The following is a 20,834-nucleotide window of genomic DNA, read 5'->3' on the forward strand; positions in this document are numbered from 1 at the left end:
TTTCGTTTCATGAATTAAACGTTCAGTATTGAAAAATTTACTTTAACCTGACCTTCGTTTCGGCTTACTGAGAATAGAGGGTTGTGTTTTGGGAATTTGTGATGTTTATAGACACAGTAATCATCAGTGTTTTTCCAGAGGAAGACCTAAGGTTTTATGCAAATGAAGATCAACCTGGCAGTGTTCTCAATCCAAAAGATTATGATGTGACTAAATTGCATGGAAAAAGCAAGCAGTCATTTAGTAGACTGATTGCATGTACTTTTTTTTTTTTAGAAAAAAGCCGATTAAAGGGATTTTCTTATAACTGGTGAAGAGTCATTTTTTTTAGTCAAGGAGATGTTGTTCGTAAGCTCTCTGTTACTTCCTGGGATACGGCTTTTCGATTCAGAGACATCATTTTTAGAAAAGATGTCAGTATTTAACAGACTAATAAAGAAACCAAGTTCATCAGTTTGAAGTTACAAATAATTAGTGAAATGACAACTTTTATTTGGAAAACACAATAAAAGAACTACAATTCGTGCAATATTTTTTATTTCTGTATAGAATAAAATCATATTTGAACCATACAAGTTCTGTTTCCTATTCGCCTATTTACTTAATACAAATAAATTGAAAAAGTATTAAGACCGATCCTACTGGTTCTATACGCTCTTTTCTCTGGGTTGAATGGATACACCAAGTTTTTATTTTTTTAATGTTATAGAAGCATGAGTTAGGTCCCAAACGTAATAATAATGTTAAAGATAAGCGCAAGAACTATAACCACATATAATTTTGATTTACATGTTTCTTTTAACATGATCTCTCTTTTCTTAAATTTTTTTTTAACTGAAAACTGTTCCGCTGCGCCCCATTTTATGGCAATTACTTATATGTTGGTAAACAACAAAAAAATATCTCCGACTTGTGTACGAGAGTAGATTTCGAATGTGTATCTGTTCTAAAGCACAATGGCAAAAAAAATCGTCTGTAGGATGGCTCGAGGGAGCAGCAAAATGACACCTTTCCCGGCGGAAGCTTCCAGACACGTATCCCCGCGCGTTTTTTTCCAGGTGTGAGAAACGAGGAGTGAGAGAGGAAGCAAGACGAGTGGGACGGGGCGGAGGTGGAGGTTGTGCCCGGACGACGACGGAAACGAATGCGCGCGGCGCGCCATTCATCATGCAGGCGCGGGCAATATAGTGGGCGAGGCGTGCGCCGCGGGCTGCCTACCTGGGCCAGGCGCAGCGTCTTGCCGGGTGGCAGGAAGAGCAGCGGCGGGTCGTTGACGGGCGTTACGTTGACGTGCAGCGCGAAGCGGTGGCGCCCCTGCAGGTAGCCGGGCAGCGTGAACTCCGCGTCGGGCGACAGCTCCACCTCCAGCGAGACCGCGTCCTGGTGCTGCTCCGAGCCGTCGTGCGTGTACCGCACCTGCCAGCCGCACGCGGAGACAGAAGTTACTTGCTGTTTATCCAGCCACTACACAATCTGATGAAAACACCGGGACAACTGACCACTAGACGTCCCGAGAGGTGGACCCGTCAGTAGGGGAGATTCGTGCAGCATCGGCTGGTTTACACTACCGGCCGCGCCTCCAAGCAGCAAACGTGTGCAGTAAGCGGGAGCAGTCTTGTGTATCCATATGCACTGTAGTAAGATGTCTTCTTGGTCTCTTCAGTGCTTTCTCTGCCTTTAGTACATGATGGTGGTTGTTGTGGTTCTTAGCGTGGCGAATATATTTTGAAGACTGCGGTACGCATTTTTAAGGTAAGTTGCTGTATTTCGGTTGGTTGATTCGGGCGAGGGGGCAAAACAGCGATGTCATCGGTCCCACCGTATTAGGGAAGGATGGGGACGGAATTCGACCGTGCCCATTCAAAGGGACATTTGACTGAAGCGATTTTAGGGAAATCACGAAAAACCTAAATCACGATGCCCGAAAGCGGGTTCGAAACTTCGTCCTACCGAATGCGAGGCCAGTGTGCTAATCACTGCGCCACCTCTCTCGGTGCTATATTTTGGTTACCTGTTTTGTGTAAGGAGTGACATCTACCAAACGTTTCATGATAACTTGTGTAAAAGAACGTACAATACTATGAGTACGTCGTGGAGTACAACACACCAGCTTGTCTTTCACTATCGCTCAGAAGTAGTTTCAATTTTTAAATTATATTTTCTACTTCTTACTTCTTTTCAGACTGAAATCGGAGAATATGAGAAAAAGTAAGAGGAAAATGGAATAAGGAGTGGATGAAAATGGCAGCGAGCGAGGGTGGCTGCTGAAGCGTTTTCAACGATTAGAAAAGAAGAAGATCGCCACTAAACAGAGAATATAAAAGCAGAAAAAATAAAGGCTGAAGGACAGTAGAAGAAAGCTGTACGTCAGTCGTGTGTTCCAAAATAACACAGAGGGTGGCCGTAGAAAGTGAATTACAAAGCCGCGAAGTAAACGGGAAATAATGGGTCAACAGAAGAAACTGAAAAGCGCGCTCTGTGTTCGGAGTTATTTGAGGAACTGTGAACCAAATTTAGGGACTGACCATTTGTTGGATGTGTGGATCAGCAGAATATATTATATTTTATTGGTTGTCTCTGCAAAACAGTGAGGTGAATATTGGCGAAATAAGCTGAAATCGTAACAATAATTACCCATGGTTATGTGTTCTATTACTACTCAGTAAGTGCCAGTGCACATCGTTAACAACCAATATCATCACAGAGAGGCTATGGTCGATACTGCGAGGCACTTTCTACGAATATTGCATTTGTAGTTGTCTTATTTTCGGTTTAATTAATATAGATACCAAATAATCACTACATTGTACTATTCATAGGCCATGTGTTGGGGCAACAAAATAACGTATTAATATTCCGATTAACCACCACAGTTTTACAGTAAAGTCAAAAAACTGAAGCCGGCCAATACTGCTGTAGTGGGACGTGAAATTGAAGCGTCCCCCATCCACCAGTGTCAGCCCAGTTAGCAGGTGAAGATAAGTTTAATTTAGTTTTGTTTATGTATTTTTGTAATATTTGTAATAGCTGTGAATTATCTAAAGTTTTGTATTTATTTTTTATGTTTCATGTACGGAGAGGGTGGCGCAACGAACGGAGACAGCATCTTCGCTGCCGGGACCAGAGAGAAAATTGCTGGCCACTATACGTCGCGGGTAGACAGCCAAAGAGCAACAGAAGATCCTGAAACCGAGTTGTTGCGTCGTGCTTCTAAAAATTGAAAATTGATAATTTGTAATGTTTCTACAACAATGACGTCATAGAAAGTTTAATCCTGTTGTAAATTGTTAGTTCTGTCTTGTCAAGGCTCAGGTTCACGTCTATATGTAGGAAGATAATAAACTAGTGGATGCTACAAAAGTTTAAATACGTGTTCCGAGGATTTATTTATGAAGAACTATGTGAATGAATTAATAATATATTTGACAAGAGTATTAATTTTTGACAGCGTTCATCGCGACTTTGAGTCTTGAAAGGTTATTCAATGTGGCTCTAATATCTATTAAAGCAGACAACCTGCATTAATATAATTCCTGAGGAGCAACAAACGACATCTAAATCGAATAAGTTTACGCAAACCAATTGGACTGAGTGACGTAATTCTGCGCGTACGACTCAAATGATGTTTTACAGTTTCGTTCAAGAAACATTCTGAGACAATTTAAAAAGAATATAAATAATTTTGAAGTAGGTTGTAACTGACGTAGGTGACGAAGTCTACACATGGTCATATGTCAAAAGAAAATCATTTATAAGAAACTTACGTCGTTACACTACACTGCACGAGTCTTCCCAATAAAGGAAGGCGGGCAGTATTGTCAGTAGGGAAGGAGTTACAGCAGATTGAGTCGGTCAGGAGACCTCAGTGGTATGTCATTGAATATAACATTAGTAACAAATCCATCGAGGAGTCGACCATTGGGGAAGTGACAGTAGTGGAAAAACGAGGGAAGAACCACAGCTAAATCAAGAGCAGGTGCACCTCATGTACTGAAGGACAGGTATCGTCGAGCACTGCAGGGGCGATCCTAAAGCAGTGGTCATCAAACTGTGGCCACCGGGTGACATGCAGCTCGAATCAAGAATTCGTGTGACCCACAGTTCTCATCCGAATTTTACAATAATATGCATCTATCAACTAACAGTCAAAAACGTCAACTATCGTGAAAAGCTCTTTAAGAGTGTAGTTTTCCTGCTCAGTAAGAAATAAAACTACTGAGACAGTAAAAATGTGCTTAATTTTAATTGAAATTTGTAAATTCGGCCGCGGGATGAGTACAGTTTGGCGCTTACAACAAAGTCAGAGCGTTAAATAGTGTGGCACCTGACCTCTGCAAGGTTAAAGCCTACAGGATGTGAGCGGGGCTATGTTTTATTGTTTGTCTTTCAGGACTGATAATCCTCGAGAGTGTGCAACTAGTACCGATTAGCTGATATGTATAAATTTCGACACGGAAGTAAAAAGGATTCGTGTATGCGCATCACAGAGATGGCCATTATCAAACGTGGTACTGCATTAACTGTAAAAAAGAACATTAAATTAATTAAGGCTGCTGTAATACAGAACTGACTGGGGACTATAAATCATTTATTCACCCTAAGACAAGTAACTGAGAAGGAGTGGGAATTAAATGTAGATGTCCACATACTATTCGTAGATTTTAAAAAGGTCTATGATAGCATACACCGACAGACACTCCTAAATATAATGAAGGAATTTAAAATACCATCAAAATTAATCAGATTAGTTAAAATGTGTATCGATGAAACTTTATGTCGCATAAAGACACCGGGAGGAGAAACTGAAGATTTTAAGGTGTACACTGGACTGAGACAAGGGGATGCCATTTCACCTATTTTATTTAACCTTGTCCTAGAGAAGATTGATAGAGAATTTTCTGAAACCAGTCCACAAGGGATCCAGCTACAGGATGTGAACATTACAAGACTTGCCTATGCAGATGATGTAGCACTAATAAGTAGTTCCAAAAGAGAATTAATCAGAATGATGCAAAATTACTACAAAATTGCTGACCAAACAGGATTACATGTTAATGAAGAAAAGATAGAATACCTGCCCATAAGTAAGAAAACCAGAAAAGATGCCCCTCTGACTGTAGATGGATTCAATTTCAAGACTGTTGACAATTTCAAGTACCTAGGAAGTATTTTTAGGGATAACAACAGAACAGATATAGAAATAGATGCCCGTTTATCAACAGCACACAAGACACTTTTTAGTTTCATCAAAATTCTAAGAAAAAGATCACTTAGCAGTAACTTCAAAATCCGCTTATATCAATCGACCATTATACCTGTGATGTTATATGGATGTGAAACATTAATATTTAGAAAGAAAGATGAAGAAAAACTGTTAATATTGGAAAGAAAAATAGCAAGGAAAATTTTTGGACATGTATACGACGAAAATAACATAGAATGGAGAATAAGAAGAAATGAAAAATTAAGAGGGCTGTATAAACACCGTAACATCGTATAAGTGCTCAAGAGGAGAAGGTTGAAATGGGCAGGCCATATAGCAAGAATGACAGAGAATAGACTACCTAGAATGGCATTCAGCAGAACAATAGAAGGAACGAGAAGAAGAGGGAGACCCAGAATCAGATGGCGGGATAACATTCGGGAGGGCACAATGAGGATGAACAGCAGCAGCAACTGGACAAACAGCGCATTTTATTGGACAGGCAGGAGTGGAAGAGGCTCATAGAGCAGGCGTATGGTCGATAAAGGCCTTGACACATCTAAAGTAAAGCAAAGTAAGTAATACAACGCAGTGAATACAAAAAAAGTGGGCTTTAAATAATTTATGAAACTATTGTGATGTTTCATATTCAGTTCTGTATTTAAGAGTACAGATACTACTCTTCTGAGCCAAAGAAACTCACACACCTGCATAATATCGTTTAGGGCCCCCGCGAGCACGCAGAAGTCCCACAACACGACGTGAGATGGACTCGACTAATGACTGAAGTAGTGGTGGAGGGAACTGATACCACGAATCCTGCAGGTCTGTCCATAAATCCGTAAGAGAACGAGGGGGTGGAAATCTCTTCTGAACAGCACGTTGCAAGGCATCCCAGATTTGCTCAATAATGTTCTTGTCTGGGGAGTCTGGTGGCCGGAGGAAGTTTTTTAACTCAGGAAGGTGTCCATGAAGCCAATCTGTAGCAAATGTGGACGTGTGAGCTGTCGCACTGTTGTGCTGGAATGGAACTGCCCAAGTCCGCCGGAATGCCCAATGGACACGAAAGGATGCACGTGACCAGACAGGGTGCTTACGTTCGTGTCACCTGTGAAGGTCATATCTAGACGTATCAGGGTCCCATACAAGTCCAACTACACCCGCCTAACACCATTACAGAGGCTCCACCAACTTGAAAAGTCCCCCGCTCACATGCAGAGTCCATGGATTCATGAGGTTGTCTCCACACCCGTACACGTCCATCCGGTCGATACAATTTGAAACGAGACTCGTCCGACCAGGCAACATGTTTCCAGTCATCGAAAGACCAATGTCGTTGTTGGGTTCTATGCAAGGCGTAAAGCTTTGTGTCATGCAGTCATCAACGGTTAACGAGTAGGCCTTCGGCTCCAAAGGCCTGTACAGATGATGTTTCGTTGAATGGTTCGCACGCTGATACTTGTTGATGGCTCAGCACTGAAATCTGCAGCAATTTGTGGAAGGGCTGCGCTTCTGTCACGTTGAACGATTCTCTTCAGTTGTCGTTGTAGGATCTTCTTCCGGCAGCAGAGATATCGGAGATTTGGTGTTTTACCGGATAGCTGATATTGGCTGTACACTCGTGCAATGGTCATACGGGAAAGTCCCCACTTCAACTCTACCTCGGAGAGGCTGTGTCCCATCGCTCGTGTTTCGACTATAGCACGACGTTGGGGCTCCATTTAAATCTCGATAACTTGCCATTGTAGCAACAGTAACCGATCTAACACGTGCGCCAGGCACTTGTCTTATATAGGCGTTGCCGACCCACAGCGCCGTATTCTGCCTTTTCACACCTCTCTGTATTTGAATACGTCTGCCTATATCAGTGTCTTTGGCGCTTCAGTATGTTGTTAATCAAAGTCGTCCGCACACATAATGAAACAAACATCACTTCACCTCACTACAGTAGTCTCAGAACTGCTGGATCGATGTGGTTGGCAGCTATCTGAAAAAGAGCTCAGCTAGCACTGAGTGTTCCGAATGGTGTCGACAAGATATGATCACCACTTGGGAACCGGCAGTCAAATTATCGTGTTTTATTATAGCTAGTCAATTACGCGCTGACATTACACTGACGTATGTATGTAATTCATTATTTAACAATACAATTAATACATATGCTGTCCAAAGCGCCGCCCCACAATGTCAGTATTGGCTCTTGAGCAAAAATGTTTTATGAGTACTGTGCTAAAATATTGCATGAAATCAGAGGAAGATATTACTCGGAGTTTCTAACTGCTACCAGCAGTCCATTTAGCGCCATGGAAATGCGTAAGTAGTTAAAAATGAAGGGGGTACATTGATCGATCAGCTCCCTACAAACGACACATTTCTGTAGTCATTGGTAAGCTATGCTTGAGATACTGTAAAGGGCGACGTCACTAGTCAGTGGATGACTGTAAACCAGTGTTGAGGAATGATGAATCACCTTATGCCCTAAGGCAACCCCCTATGGAAGGGTTTGGTTTTAGCGAACGCCTGGAGACTGTTACCTGCCACCATGTGAGAGGATTCAGAGGGTGTGGTGTTGCTTTATGGTGGTATTTTTCGTTGTCAGGTTTTTATCCTCTCAGTGTTCCTGAGAAAACGTTAAATGCTGGAGGATATGAACACATTTCATAGTAGAGGAGTAGTTAGATGACGGTCTTTATCTACTTGAGAATGCTCTCTGTCATAAATCTGCATCTGTGGGCAATAATTTGTGGACAATTACATTCTTGGAAAGGAGCGGCCTGTCCTAATTTCCGACTTGAAACCTGTAGCTCACCACTCTAGTGAGATACTATGTCGGCTTCCTTTCATATCCCACGGTCCAACACTATTACCGTAACTGCTTTCACTCTTGAGGAAGGATGTGCTTCCATACTTCGACAGACATTGACACTGCACTGAAACTGATGCTATTAGAGTTCATGACAAAGGCGAAGACTGCATGCACTCCTTATTAATGTTCACTTATAGGTGTCCAGGTACTTTCCATCGGAGAAGATAGACCGTTAGAATCTATGATTGCGGTTCTACATTATAAATTTATTACTTTATTCATGATCTTCTCCATTATTTTATGATTGATTCTCCGAACTAGATTGAGCGCTCCAGAAATGGATTGCGTCCACGAAACTATACCTCGATTAAAACAATAAAATGAGATACGGTCTAGCACCGAAGAGGCTGATGTGGGCGATTTGCCTTGGGCAGCTTGCACAATATGACTAAAGGAGCAATGGTTGTATTCTTCAGTTCTGGACACGTTTGCACGCTCCCTGTCAACGAGCAGTGTTGGGTTTGCTTTGGGGGATGGTAATAGCATCAGTTTTTTTATTTTGTTGCGCCCTTCAGAATATATGGAACACGTCTACGGAAAAGAGAACCAGGCTGCCCGTGATTTAGGCGGATCTTGGTTACGGTTTAACTCAGGACTGACCATGGTGTGCCAAACCACATGCGAGCTGGAGGTGCGGGCCCAACTTTGCTAAACTCAATCCTTCTCGGAAGTACCAGGTACAGTGCAACATTTCAATCACTACTGCGGTGTCGCATTTTTCATTCGACACAACTCGCTTCAGTTCAACAGAATCGTGGTGTCGGTGCTGTTTACTCTTCGCTATTTATTCGTGGTATGAAGCGCTTTCACATTTACAGTGGCTATTTGCACAGAAAGAGGCAGTTTAGTGATCTATCGTCACACGTATTTAAAGTGGATGGGAGTAACAGAAGAGAGGGACAAGGATTCTCAATATCTATTATGCAGTCGTATAATCGACGAGTACTGCAATTTTTTTGTAAAACGACATTACAATACCATGCAGAAACAATTTAAAGATTTGGTTGACAGTGAAAAAGCAAAAAAATCAGGATAGACGTAAGGTGAGAAAAACAACTCTTCTGCCGAATGTTGTTGTACAGAATGTGCGATTTCGCTCACTTCGGTGACCAGAGAAATATCCAGAAACAGAAAAATTAGATATTATTGTCACATACCGAATTTTTACAGGTGTATTGGACTTGATGTTCTCTAACTGTAACTGCCACAGAATTTTTATCAGTTTCCTTACATCAATTCATACCACTGCTGAGAACACCGGCAGAATCAGATCTTATTTAAAATTTGTGCTGCTTCTCTGATAAAACTGTCTTAGCTTCATCATTCAATAGTATTTGATCTCCTATTGGAGGAGAGGTAATTAGAGACTGAAGTCACTGCAGCATTCGATGTGGGTTGTTTACGTAATAAGACACAAAAGTATACGTACTGAAGTTTGATCACCCTTGTACCTTCTGATCGAGCTTGCCAAAGCGACCCAAAGTAATTTCAATTGAAATCATCAGAGAAAACAACTGAAGTAAATTAAGTCCAGATAATACTGTGTAAAGCTTGGTTCTGTAAACACAGGTTCTTTTCGAGTTCCGCTCAGCTCCAGAAGTGAGGTTTGTAAGACAGGGCATCGATACTTAATTATATAAAAGAAGAGATATCATCTGCCTTTTAACTTTGTAGAAGACTCGATTTGTCAATTTGAATTCACCTTAGTATTGAGGATGACTTTACTAAAAGGTGTTTAAATAACTAGTCCTCCCTTGATATTTTCTTCCTCTTACAGGAGTTCCCTTTCAGGAGAGCTGTGGAAATTTATAAGCCTGTAATTAATGCGATGGAAGTAGTCGCCGAAATAAAAGCGAGTTCCCCTACCAAGAGATACAAAAGGTCTATCTAGAGCACTATTTCAAAAATCTCTTACACTGTTGTTCGGGGGTTCTGATAAGTCTTTGAGTAACTTCGCGATCTCTCTTTCTGCTCAAGACTGCTAGACAACTGTACATATTTATTGTGTGAACTGGATGAAGCGTTGGAAGGAGGAAGAAGTGTTGTTTTCTTGATACTGATGAGCTTTCCGCGATGAACGGCCGGCAGAGTTATGACGCTCGTATCTGCAACTATCAGAGTAAATACATCAAGATGAAACTATAATGGCAGATACATCACAGCAACGCTAATATAGGTTATTTAACCCCACTTTTTGAAGAATATCGTAAATAAAACTCAGGTCCTGAACGTTCAGTCGAATCTATACAGGCAGTCTACGTCAGAATTCTATATACGGGAAAAATTCGTATGTTGTAGATTGACAGTATTGTTAGAGTCAGTGGTTGCTGTGCTTTTTTCGGTAATCAAAATGTACTTTAAGTTCTATACGGCTATGTTCATATATATAGTCATTACCAAAGTATTAACCAACTTTTTCTTAACTAACTTCTCGGAGGGAAGCGACGTAAGAGGATAGCTTGTTGCTGTGATGACATTCTCACAAACTGGGTTAAATAAAATACAAATACGTCTTACAAATACGTTGGCTCTGTGCTAAAGACAACACGTACTATATCAAATGGGCTGCGGCTGTCCAGCTTGCAGATGTGTCACCAAGAATGCCTGAGTTGAGGTGCATGTCGAGGACAATTGTTTATATTACTTTGGAAACATAGAATTGTTTTCAGTTGATAATTTGTGTCGTGGAGTGATCTTGAAATCCCCTCCAATGACGAACATATCAGCGCATATCTTCTAGGCTAATATAAAAATTTCGAGAAACGAGTTTTCAAAACCGAACCACAGCTTTGGAAACTTCAGCCAGCAATCCACTATAGCAATCGCAGTACTGCTGCCATCAATTCGACAAATATAGTATGTTTACAGTGTGCTTCTTTGCTTCAAAGCATCACGACGTTTTCTCAAATAATTCCACACAGTGGTATATATGCTCCGCCAACGGCCTTGCTGCTATGGTAACATTGTTCCCTTCAGGCCACTGATGTTAAGCGTTGTCGGTCTAGGGTAGCACTTGGATGGGTGATCGTTGTGGGCACGCGAGGTGTACTCAGCGCTTGTGAGGCCAATTGATGTGCTACTTGACTGTGACGTAGCGGTTGCGGTCATGAAAACTGCAACGATCGCGAGATCGGTGTGCTGACCACACGTCCCTCAATATCCGCACCCAGTGAGGCCTATCGACTGAGGATGAGATGGCTGTCCAACTGTACCGTTGGGTCTCAAGGCCTGTTTCTACGGAATTTGAGTTTGATACGTGCACTAGAGGCCACAAGCATAGTACCATTACGCTAAGTAACTTCACTGCAGTCGTCGGCAGAACTGTTCATCGGTGAACGTTCTTTTCTCGAAACGCTATTGAAAAAAATAGCCAGAGTAACCTTATCCTTTCTCCAGCGTTCGTTCAGGGTAACTTCCCAAATTTGCTATTTAAGACGGTAGTTGCAATATACTTGGCTTGTTTCTCGCCGAACGGTCATTCATTTCAATCACATGTGCTACTACGAAGAATATAAAACAAGTAACAGAATTTGAGAAACTGGTGACCAGAAAGACAGTAGCGACATCTCACGAAGACATTTTAAAGCTACTAGCTAGCTACAATGGCTCAGTATGAGAAAGTGATGTGTATGACTTCGGATGTTATAAGCATTGCAAATAATCACAAACTCTGAAATATTCCTCTGTCTCGTTCTCGCAGCTGCTGTGGCATCTGGTGAAGTCCTGCTCATAACCTCGGCCAAGGACGATGCGTTCAAAGCGCGGGATTACGTGTCATACTGCTCCGAAGATTAACCAACGTACGGCTACTGGCGAACTTTCAGCCTTAGGGCTGGTTTAATGTGGCGCGCCACAAATTTCCACTTATACCAACCCCTTCGTCCTCAATTATTTGTTGGATATATTCCAGTCCATATTTCCCCTGAGGTTTTTACCCTCTACAGCTCCCTCTTGTAGAGCTGAAGCTGTGATCTGATGTCTTATCATCCTATCCCTTCAGATTTGTGTTTTCCACTTGTCCCTTTCTTCGCCAGTGCACAATCAATCTTACTCCCATTTTACTACTTTCTGTTGTTGCTAATATTACTCTGTATTTGGCTGATAAATAAGAAATCCTTATCATCTTTAGTTTCAGTTCACTGACCTTCACTAGATAACGGGACTGATGACTATCTTGTAGTATGTCAAACTAACACTTCTGCTAAATGGAAGCAGAAGGAAGCTTTCACTACAAAGAAGCAAGATGAGATCTGTAAACTATATTTACGTCAGGATGAAAGTATTTCGAGTTATATCAGAAGAGACTAAGAAACAAGTTACAGCGATTACCTACCAGGAGCACCACAAAAGAAGGACAAACATACGCAACAAAAAAAGCTGTAAATTTTGATCAACAGATGTTGCGGAAGTAATACAGAAAATCGGCATATAAAAGTATCTTTGAAAGCTTACCCTGGAAAACAAATCTATGGACAACAGAGGAATTAAACGGAAGGAATGGAGAGCCCACCAGCAAGATACAACATTTCCATTTCACTGGTGAAGTCTTCCATTATTACATTATGCTACCATCCAGACATGGCATGTACTAATTCCATGGAAACGTCTTGACCGCTAAAAAATTTATTTACCACGCGTTTCGAGTAATCATGATCAAATAAAATGTGCTTAGGAAAGCTAATACAAGTGAGCTTTTCTAAGCATATTCTATCTGATAATGATTTAGATACTTCAGAAATACAGAATATGCTGGTCATGGTCATCAGCGAGAGAATATAGAGATTTGAAAAGTTTAAATAAAACAAAAAGATACAATTCATTGCAATAATATTACGAAAGAAAAGGAGATAAAATACTATAAAAACAAGAACAGAGGAAAGACAACAACCCAGAAAGAGAAGTAAAGGGCCTAGATGGCAGAACAACAAAAGAACTCACAGCAGCTCTGGAAAAAATCGAAAACCAACAAATTTTGATAGATTATGGAACATTGTCACTAAAACTTAAGTTATCTCATATGTTTATCTTGTGCTGGAAACAAACGATATACAGCGAAAATGAAAGAATGCAAGAGTAATATTGTTGCGTAAGAAAGGAGGAAACAATAAATGTGAGAACCCCAGAAGGATAAACATTTTGACACAACATGTAAATTTTATGCAATAATTTTAAACAAAATACTTAAAACAATAGCTGTAGGATAAAAGGTCGGATTTGCATATGGACGATCAACGACTAACGCAGTATTTTATTTTATAGAAAACGTTGATTGGAACTGGTTGCTGATTTTTTCAACCTCTCCAAGTTTACTTTCATATATTTGCTGAAGTTGTAACCATGTTTAAGGTTTCACGACAGATTACTGACAAGCAGAGAGAGTGTAACAAAAAGACTGAAACTGTTTTTATAGATTTTGATAAGGCTTTCGGTATTATTTTTAGAAAACGTTACACAGTATAGATAGAAGTATGGAAAGCTACCTACATCTGGTATCAACATGGACGAAAACCTCATTCGCGATTTTACATCGCAAATGCAAGTTATGGAGAATAATGGGGCACTGGGGCTACCATTTACATTTTGTATCAACTATCAAAAGTCTGTACAAACAAAAATCTATGATCTTCAATATAGTAGCAGTAATATGGAAGCCGTATTAACAGAACCGATACAAGCCAATAAAGGGGGCGAGACTAGCCTAGAATCACTCCTATTAGTTCATGACCTTACAGCGATATTTTCAAGAGAAGAAGATTTACAAAGACGAATTTATGAACTAAATAAAACATGTACAGACTATAATATGAAGCTACCTTCTAGTAAATATGAGCCAAAGGTGATCTGTGGAAAATATTCAGTGGGAATTAAGATAGTAGTTAGTTTAAAAACAATCGAACAGGTAAAATATTTTAGCTATCATGGGTTTGAAAATATAATATGAATACGAAGATTATGCCGATTAAGTTGAATAGATCCGAAAGTATCTATGCAACAGTTAATAGAACTTTAAAGCATAAAACACAGAAAGAAATAGGACTCAAGTAAAATAGTCACATTGTCAGTTCTGTTATATGGAAGTGAACAGTGGGTACTGAATAAAAGACAAGGAAAGCAAGTACAAGGAACAGAAATGTGATCTCGTCGAGAAGTGAGTGGATGTAAATGACTAGATAGAATATGAGATGAAGATATACGAAAGGATTTGAAAATTAGGAGTGTGGAAGAAGAAATGGATTAAAACATGAAGAAATGGAATGGACACCGACATAATACTGCATCTAGAGAGAACATCACGCCAGATAAAGAACTCTCTAGAAGACCGAGAAAAAGATGTGAACCATAAAAGGCCACCAATGGCCTAAAAGCAAAAGTGCAGAGAAGAAGAACTGCCCATTTCGATCATGTGATCAACTTCATGGATCACCAAATTATTTGCAGAAGCCTTGATTGTAAGATCCGCACTGTGGTGACAAACAAAAAGAAAGACTATTCTGCGTCACTGTTGTCAATGGTAAAATGACTTTTATAGTCAATGCCTAATATGGGTGCAATCACAAAGGATTTATTTTATTTTATTCGACGTCACACTAAGGTCATTGCAATACAGACGTATATTACGCCTCAAAATCACCAGATGATCAAAACCGTTACTTGATGAAGTTTCATTTAGAAAGTTTGCAATTATCTTGTTTGTTCTGAAATATGCTTTTCATTTACGAGTTGTGGACACTGGCTGCAGATAATCTTCAAAAGTAGGTCGAGTGCTTGAGAAGGAGCGCACTGTTGAAACAGAAGCTAGCAGCTTGGCCCTAAGTCTGCCAGAAACTGAAGGCTTACTTATTATCCCCTGCGGCAGGCTTAACAGCAGTTTGCGATTCCTTCCGCAGAGAACCGTGAGCCAGGTCCCTAGAGAGGCAAGCTACCAGAACTGCTGATACTGCCCCAAGTTTGAGGGCAGTCGACGCGCAACACACCAGCCTCAATCTCTCAGCACACCAAGAGGGATGTGCGGGCTAGGGAACGAATTACCTCTACACAGGAGGCTAACGGAATCATGATTGTCAAAACTCCTCGTTCATACGGTCTGAAATGGCACAGATGTGCAAGGGTTGGAACTTCAATACTGCCAACAATTTATTTACAACATATAAATGGTTCAAATGGCTCTGAGTTCTATGGGATTTAACATCTGAGGTCATCAGTCCCCTAGACTTAGAACTACTTAAACCTAACTAATCTAAGGACATTACACACATCCATGCCCGGGGCAGGTTTCGAACCTGCGACCGAAGCAGCAGCGCGGTTCCAGACTGAAGCGCCTAGAACCGCTCGGCCACAACGGCCGGCTACAACGTATACTAAACTGATAAATGTTTCGAAGTTTTACCACCCTCGTAAATAGTGACCAGCGCTGTAGAATTCGTGTTGATAGTTCGAATGGAGCGGTCTATTGCCCGACGAATCGCTGTAAGTGTTCTGGAGCGCATGCCGTAAAGTGCTTCCTTCTATTCGGAATCTATTTGAAGTCACAGTGGCTTAAGCCCAAGGAGATTGGCGGTGGCACAGCAATTCCCTGCTGCATGGACCGAACAAACCCGTTGTAACAAGCCTATACCCCAGAGCAGAGTCCTACAAACTGAAGGACGGATTCTGCAAGACGAGTCACCGTTTCTTATTCTAAGCTCCTCATTTCTGGCACACATCCTGCGACAAGCTTAGAGAGAGAAGCGGCGACAGTTTCTGCAGGATCCGCCCATGACTATGCAGGACAAAGCTTGGTATCATATGGCGCGATTTGAGACTGATATATTCGATCAGTGGGACTGGGAAGTGCTGTACCACCCCCAGATTTAAGCCCTTCTGACTTTCTTGAGTCCTAAGATGAAGGAAGTACTTCGCGGCATTCGCATCAGAACTGTTACACGGATTCGTTGGGCCCTAGATCGCTCCATTCAAACCATCAACACAACTGACGCTGGTAAACGTATCGTACGATTTCCACATCACTGGCAACGTGTTATACACGATACTGGTTGCTGATTTCAAGGACAGTAAAACTTTGAAACGTGTATCTATTTAGTATAAATTGTAAATAAATTGTTGCCAGTATTAAAGCTCCAATTCTCGTAAGACAATGAGTTCATCCTACCCTCCACACTGAGGTCTTCTCTGATTCTCCAAAGCCAGTCAAGGCAACTGCCACAACGGATTCTTTGAAAGGGCATTAGCGGTTTCTTTCTCGACCTTTCCCCAATAAGGGCTTGGGTTACGTTTCTAATTATCTTGTCTTCGACCGAATGCTAAGCCACAATGTTCCTTCTTCCTCCTCGTTGAGTTACCTGCAGTAGCTGCAGTTTCTCAATGTGCTTGACTCTTAAATAAATTCTGTCACTGTCTTTGCACCTCTGCTGCTTATAATTCATGACTATTAGAGAATATAAAGTAATATTAAATGCAAAAAAGGTATGATGTGGGATACCTGACGACAGAGTACAATGTGGGTGCAGGGATTAGTGTTTCGGACCACACTGTTCAGTGCAGATTGTTGAAAAGCAGACGACCCCCTCATGTTGACGAACATATCGTAGTAACGATTACAGTGGGTTCGGCATCATCGAGCGTGGACTGTGGATCGATGGAAACATGTCGTCTAGTCGGATGGACCACATTTATTGTTACAACAAGTTAATATTCTGGTGCGAACACGTCGTTATCTATGTAAACAGATGCTCGAAGCACGCACTGCAAGACAGACACAGAATGGTGGTGGCAGTCTTATGCTATGTGGGTTATTCACATGGACATTCATAGGAGCTATGATAGTAAACCGCAGGCCAGTAATAATGTATAGCAACTCCGTGATGTGTGCGTAGACTTCTAGTACCTCCTATCACTGGAAACCTACCAAGGACTTATCGAATCCATGCCACGCAGATTCACTGCCGCATTGCATTCCGAAGGACATTCCGACAAACTTTACACATAATTACAAGCTTTTACGAATCATTTTCTCGCTGACACCTCCTACAAAATGATTTGCTACCGATTATATTCGCAACACCGTTTACAGACAATATCTATATACACTCGTATAACAGAATATACCTGTGCAATTATATCATTATATGACACATAGTTTAGGAGATATGACGTTATAATCACTCAGTTGTTCAAAAAACTTGTTTTTTCTAAAAATGGAGCGCTAATTACCAAGATTATTTTCATGTAGATTTTGTATGTCCATCCCTGTGGTTGACGGTCTGAGAGGCTTCAGCCGTTCAATTACTTAATAAAATGAAATACCTGTAGCCGACGTTTTGATGTTAATTTATTATATTGCAATCAGCTGTGTGATTCAGTGCACCACCTTCATGGCTTAACCGACGCTGAGGAACTGAACTCCAGTCGTATGCACGATCCCATCAGTGGTCAACATCTATGAACTGATTTCCATAGAATATTGTAAAAGAGTTCCTGGTTGCAGTGTAGTAAAATAACAGCAGAAGGATGACAGCAGGTCTTTCATTTTTTTTAGATACTTTCATCTACACTGAAGCGGCAAAGAAACTGGTATAGGCATGTGTATTCAAATACAGAGATATGTAAACAGGCAGATTACGGCGCTGCGGTGGGCAACGCCTATATGAGACAACAAGTGTCTGGCGCAGCTTTTAGCTCGGTTACTGCTGCTTCAGTGACAGGTTCTCAAGATTAAAGTGAGTGGTGTTATAGTCGGCGCACGAGGTACGCGACACAGGATCTCCGAGGTAGCAAAGAAGTGGGAATTTTTCCTATGAGTTTATGGCGGGTCATGGCCCATCGAACATAGGCCGTTGTGAGGTGGAGGTTACACCAATAAGTAAAACAACGGTTTACGCTTTGTACATATGTACTGTTTGTGTTTTCCTTTTTTTAGTTTATAGATGTATAGCTATGGTGTTCTTTTGATCATTGACAAAGGTCTTCTTAGGCACTGGTGGGTTTCATTGTTCTGAAGAAGGTGTAGTTATCCACACCGAAACCTAAGGTAACACTAGGTGCTTTTTTCGCAATCGAGGCGGGTTTCTAGTTTTTTAATATATTAACCAACGATTGCTGACGCGCTGCGGTGTTGAAGGTTCTTAAATACCTAGGGATTTGCAACAAAGTTTAAACATAACGTCAAATATTTACGAATCTTTTTCTCGCTGATAACCTCCACAAAATGATGAAAGGATAATGTTTATCGATTACCACATTTTCGTTGTTCATGTAGTAAAATCGCTTCATCATGCATGACCTTTCTGCTTATTACTTCTTTACTACTAACTGTATTCACGACAAATTTTGCAGGCTGTATTGAGGTATACCAGTGAATGTTCCTACAAAATTTTGTCATTGCATGGGGCATAGTTCGCAAGATACGACTTCATAAACATTGAGCTGCGTGAAAATGAAACTGTAGGGCGAGATTAGGTAGAAATACAGGCGAAATATGTGTACAAATATATGTGAAATACGTTAAATATATATTAAATGGATATGAAATGTGGATATGCGTTTAAAGACACGGGTAAAAAGCTCATCCTACACCCCTCGAACGATTTCAACCAAACTGTGTAAGCATACTAGTTTCGATGTAATGTGGGGATAAGAATCAACAGCGACCTTCTAGAACAGGGAAAGGAAACAGGATGAGATGGAGAGAGACAGGGGGAGGAAGAGATAAGGAGAGAGTGGGGGGGGGGGGGGGAGAGTTGATGGACAGAGAGATGGGAGGAGAAGATAGGCAGACAAAGGAAAGGGCTTCAATAAGGGAAACGTTGAAGGCTGAGATTACAATTCAGGGTGAGAGGATATCAGTGATAAGAGTCGTTTATGAGATTTCTATCCTCATTAAAAGTGAAGAAGAATTAGAGGACATGTTGAATGAAATGTACTGTCTAATGATTACATATTATGGACAGAGTATACCAGAAAAAGACAAACGCAATGAGAAGTAGTAGAAATGGGATAGCGATACAGGTAAACCGAAAATGAAAACTGGGGACCACGAGGTAGACGATATTAAGAAATTTTGCTCACTCAAGCAAAGTAACACATGACAGACACACCAAGGAGGGCATAAAAAGAAAATCACAACAGGCATAACGGGTATGGTCAAGAGAAGTCTACTAGTAGAATTGTGAGAAAATTGGCAGTTGGTCCTAAATAACGAAAAGTGTGAGGTCATCCACATGAGTGCTAAAAGGAATTCGTTAAACTTCGGTTACACGATAAACCAGTCTAACCTAAAAGCCGTCAGTTCAACTAAATACCTAGATAATACAATTACGAACAACTTAAAGTGGAAGAAACACACAGAAAATGTGGGGAAGGTTAACCAAAGACAGCGTTTTATTGGCAGGACACTTAGAAAATGTAAAATATCTACTAAGGAGACTGCCTACACTACGCTTGTCCGTCCTCTTTAAGATACTCCTGCGCGGTGTGAGACCCTTATCAGATTGGACTGACGGAGTACATCGAAAATGTTCAATGAAGGGCAGCATGCTTTTTATTATCGCGAAATATGGGAGAGAGTGTCACAGAAACGATACAGGATTTGGGCTGGACATCACTAAAAGAAAGGCGTTTCTCGTTGGTACGGAATCTTCTTACGAAATTCCAGTCACCAAATTTCTCCTCCGAATGCGAAAATATTTTGTTGACACCGACATATATTGGGAGAAAGGATCACCACAATAAGGGAAATCACAGCTCGTACGGAAAGATATACGTGTTAGTTCTTTCCGCGCGCTATACGAGATTGGAATAATAGAGAATTGTGAAGGTGGTTCGATGAACCCTCTGTCAGGCACTTAAATGTGATTTGCAGAGTATCCATGTAGATGTAGATGTAGTATCAAATATCTGTCTTAATCTAAGTAAGAAATTTCGAGATCAGACGTTCTGGCCACAGCATTGTATGGTAGTGAATTTTGAACTGTGGGAAAACCGGAAAAAAGGTGAAGAGTTTGAGACGTGGTGCAACAGAAGGATGTTGAAAATTGGAACTGCTAAGGAATGAGAAGATTCTCCGCAGGATCGGTGGAGAAAGGAACATACGGGAAACAATGACGTTAATTAAGAAGTATGTAAAGTAGATAATTGTTAAGATTTGTCCTGTTATAATATTAGGATGCGTGTTAAGACACTAGGGAATATATTTCATGGTACTAGAGGAAGCAGAAGCTGTAAATTCTGTAGGTGAATACTTAATGAATACACGCATAAGTGGCCGAGTGGGGTAGCCGCGCGGTCTGGGGCGCCTTGTCACGGTTCGTGTGCCTCCTCCTCATCGGAGGTTCGGGTCCTCCCTCGGGCATGGGTGTGTGGGTTGTCCATAGCGTAAGTTAGTTTAAGTTACATTAAGTAGTGTGTAAGCTTAGGAACCGATGACCTAGGCAGTTTGGTCCCTTAAGATCTTACCACAAATTTACAATTTTTTACACGCATAAGTAACTGAGGACGTCTGATGCGAATGCTACTCTGAGATGAAGAGGTTTACCAGAACTTTCCCAGTGTGCTCCCTGCCGCCGTTGGATAAGCAGCTGCAGCAGCAAGTCGTATACTCCTAGCTCACTCATTTGTTACATAGTTTAATTCTTAATTTCTTTGCGTGTTTTTGGTACTTGCATTGTTTAATTCATAAATTTCGGGCGTATTATAGTATTTGAGAGTTGTAGCATCACGTTTTAGTACTCGAATAGTGTTAAATCGCGTAGTCTCCTTCCGCCGCCGAGC

At 41.0% G+C, this 20,834-nt stretch overlaps 1 protein-coding gene across 1 annotated transcript in view; it reads right to left on the minus strand.

Moving 5' to 3' along the window:
- LOC126188743 (chondroitin sulfate proteoglycan 4) overlaps positions 1-20,834 on the minus strand; it is a 589,355-nt gene that overhangs the window by 352,626 nt on the left and 215,895 nt on the right. The window contains exon 7 of the mRNA XM_049930352.1: positions 1,219-1,416. Coding sequence (XP_049786309.1) covers positions 1,219-1,416 — 198 coding nt within the window. The remainder of the gene's footprint in view (positions 1-1,218; positions 1,417-20,834) is intronic.

This window comes from Schistocerca cancellata, chromosome 5 (assembly GCF_023864275.1).
Source record: "Schistocerca cancellata isolate TAMUIC-IGC-003103 chromosome 5, iqSchCanc2.1, whole genome shotgun sequence".
In the NCBI taxonomy this organism is placed as follows: Eukaryota; Metazoa; Arthropoda; class Insecta; order Orthoptera; family Acrididae; genus Schistocerca; species Schistocerca cancellata.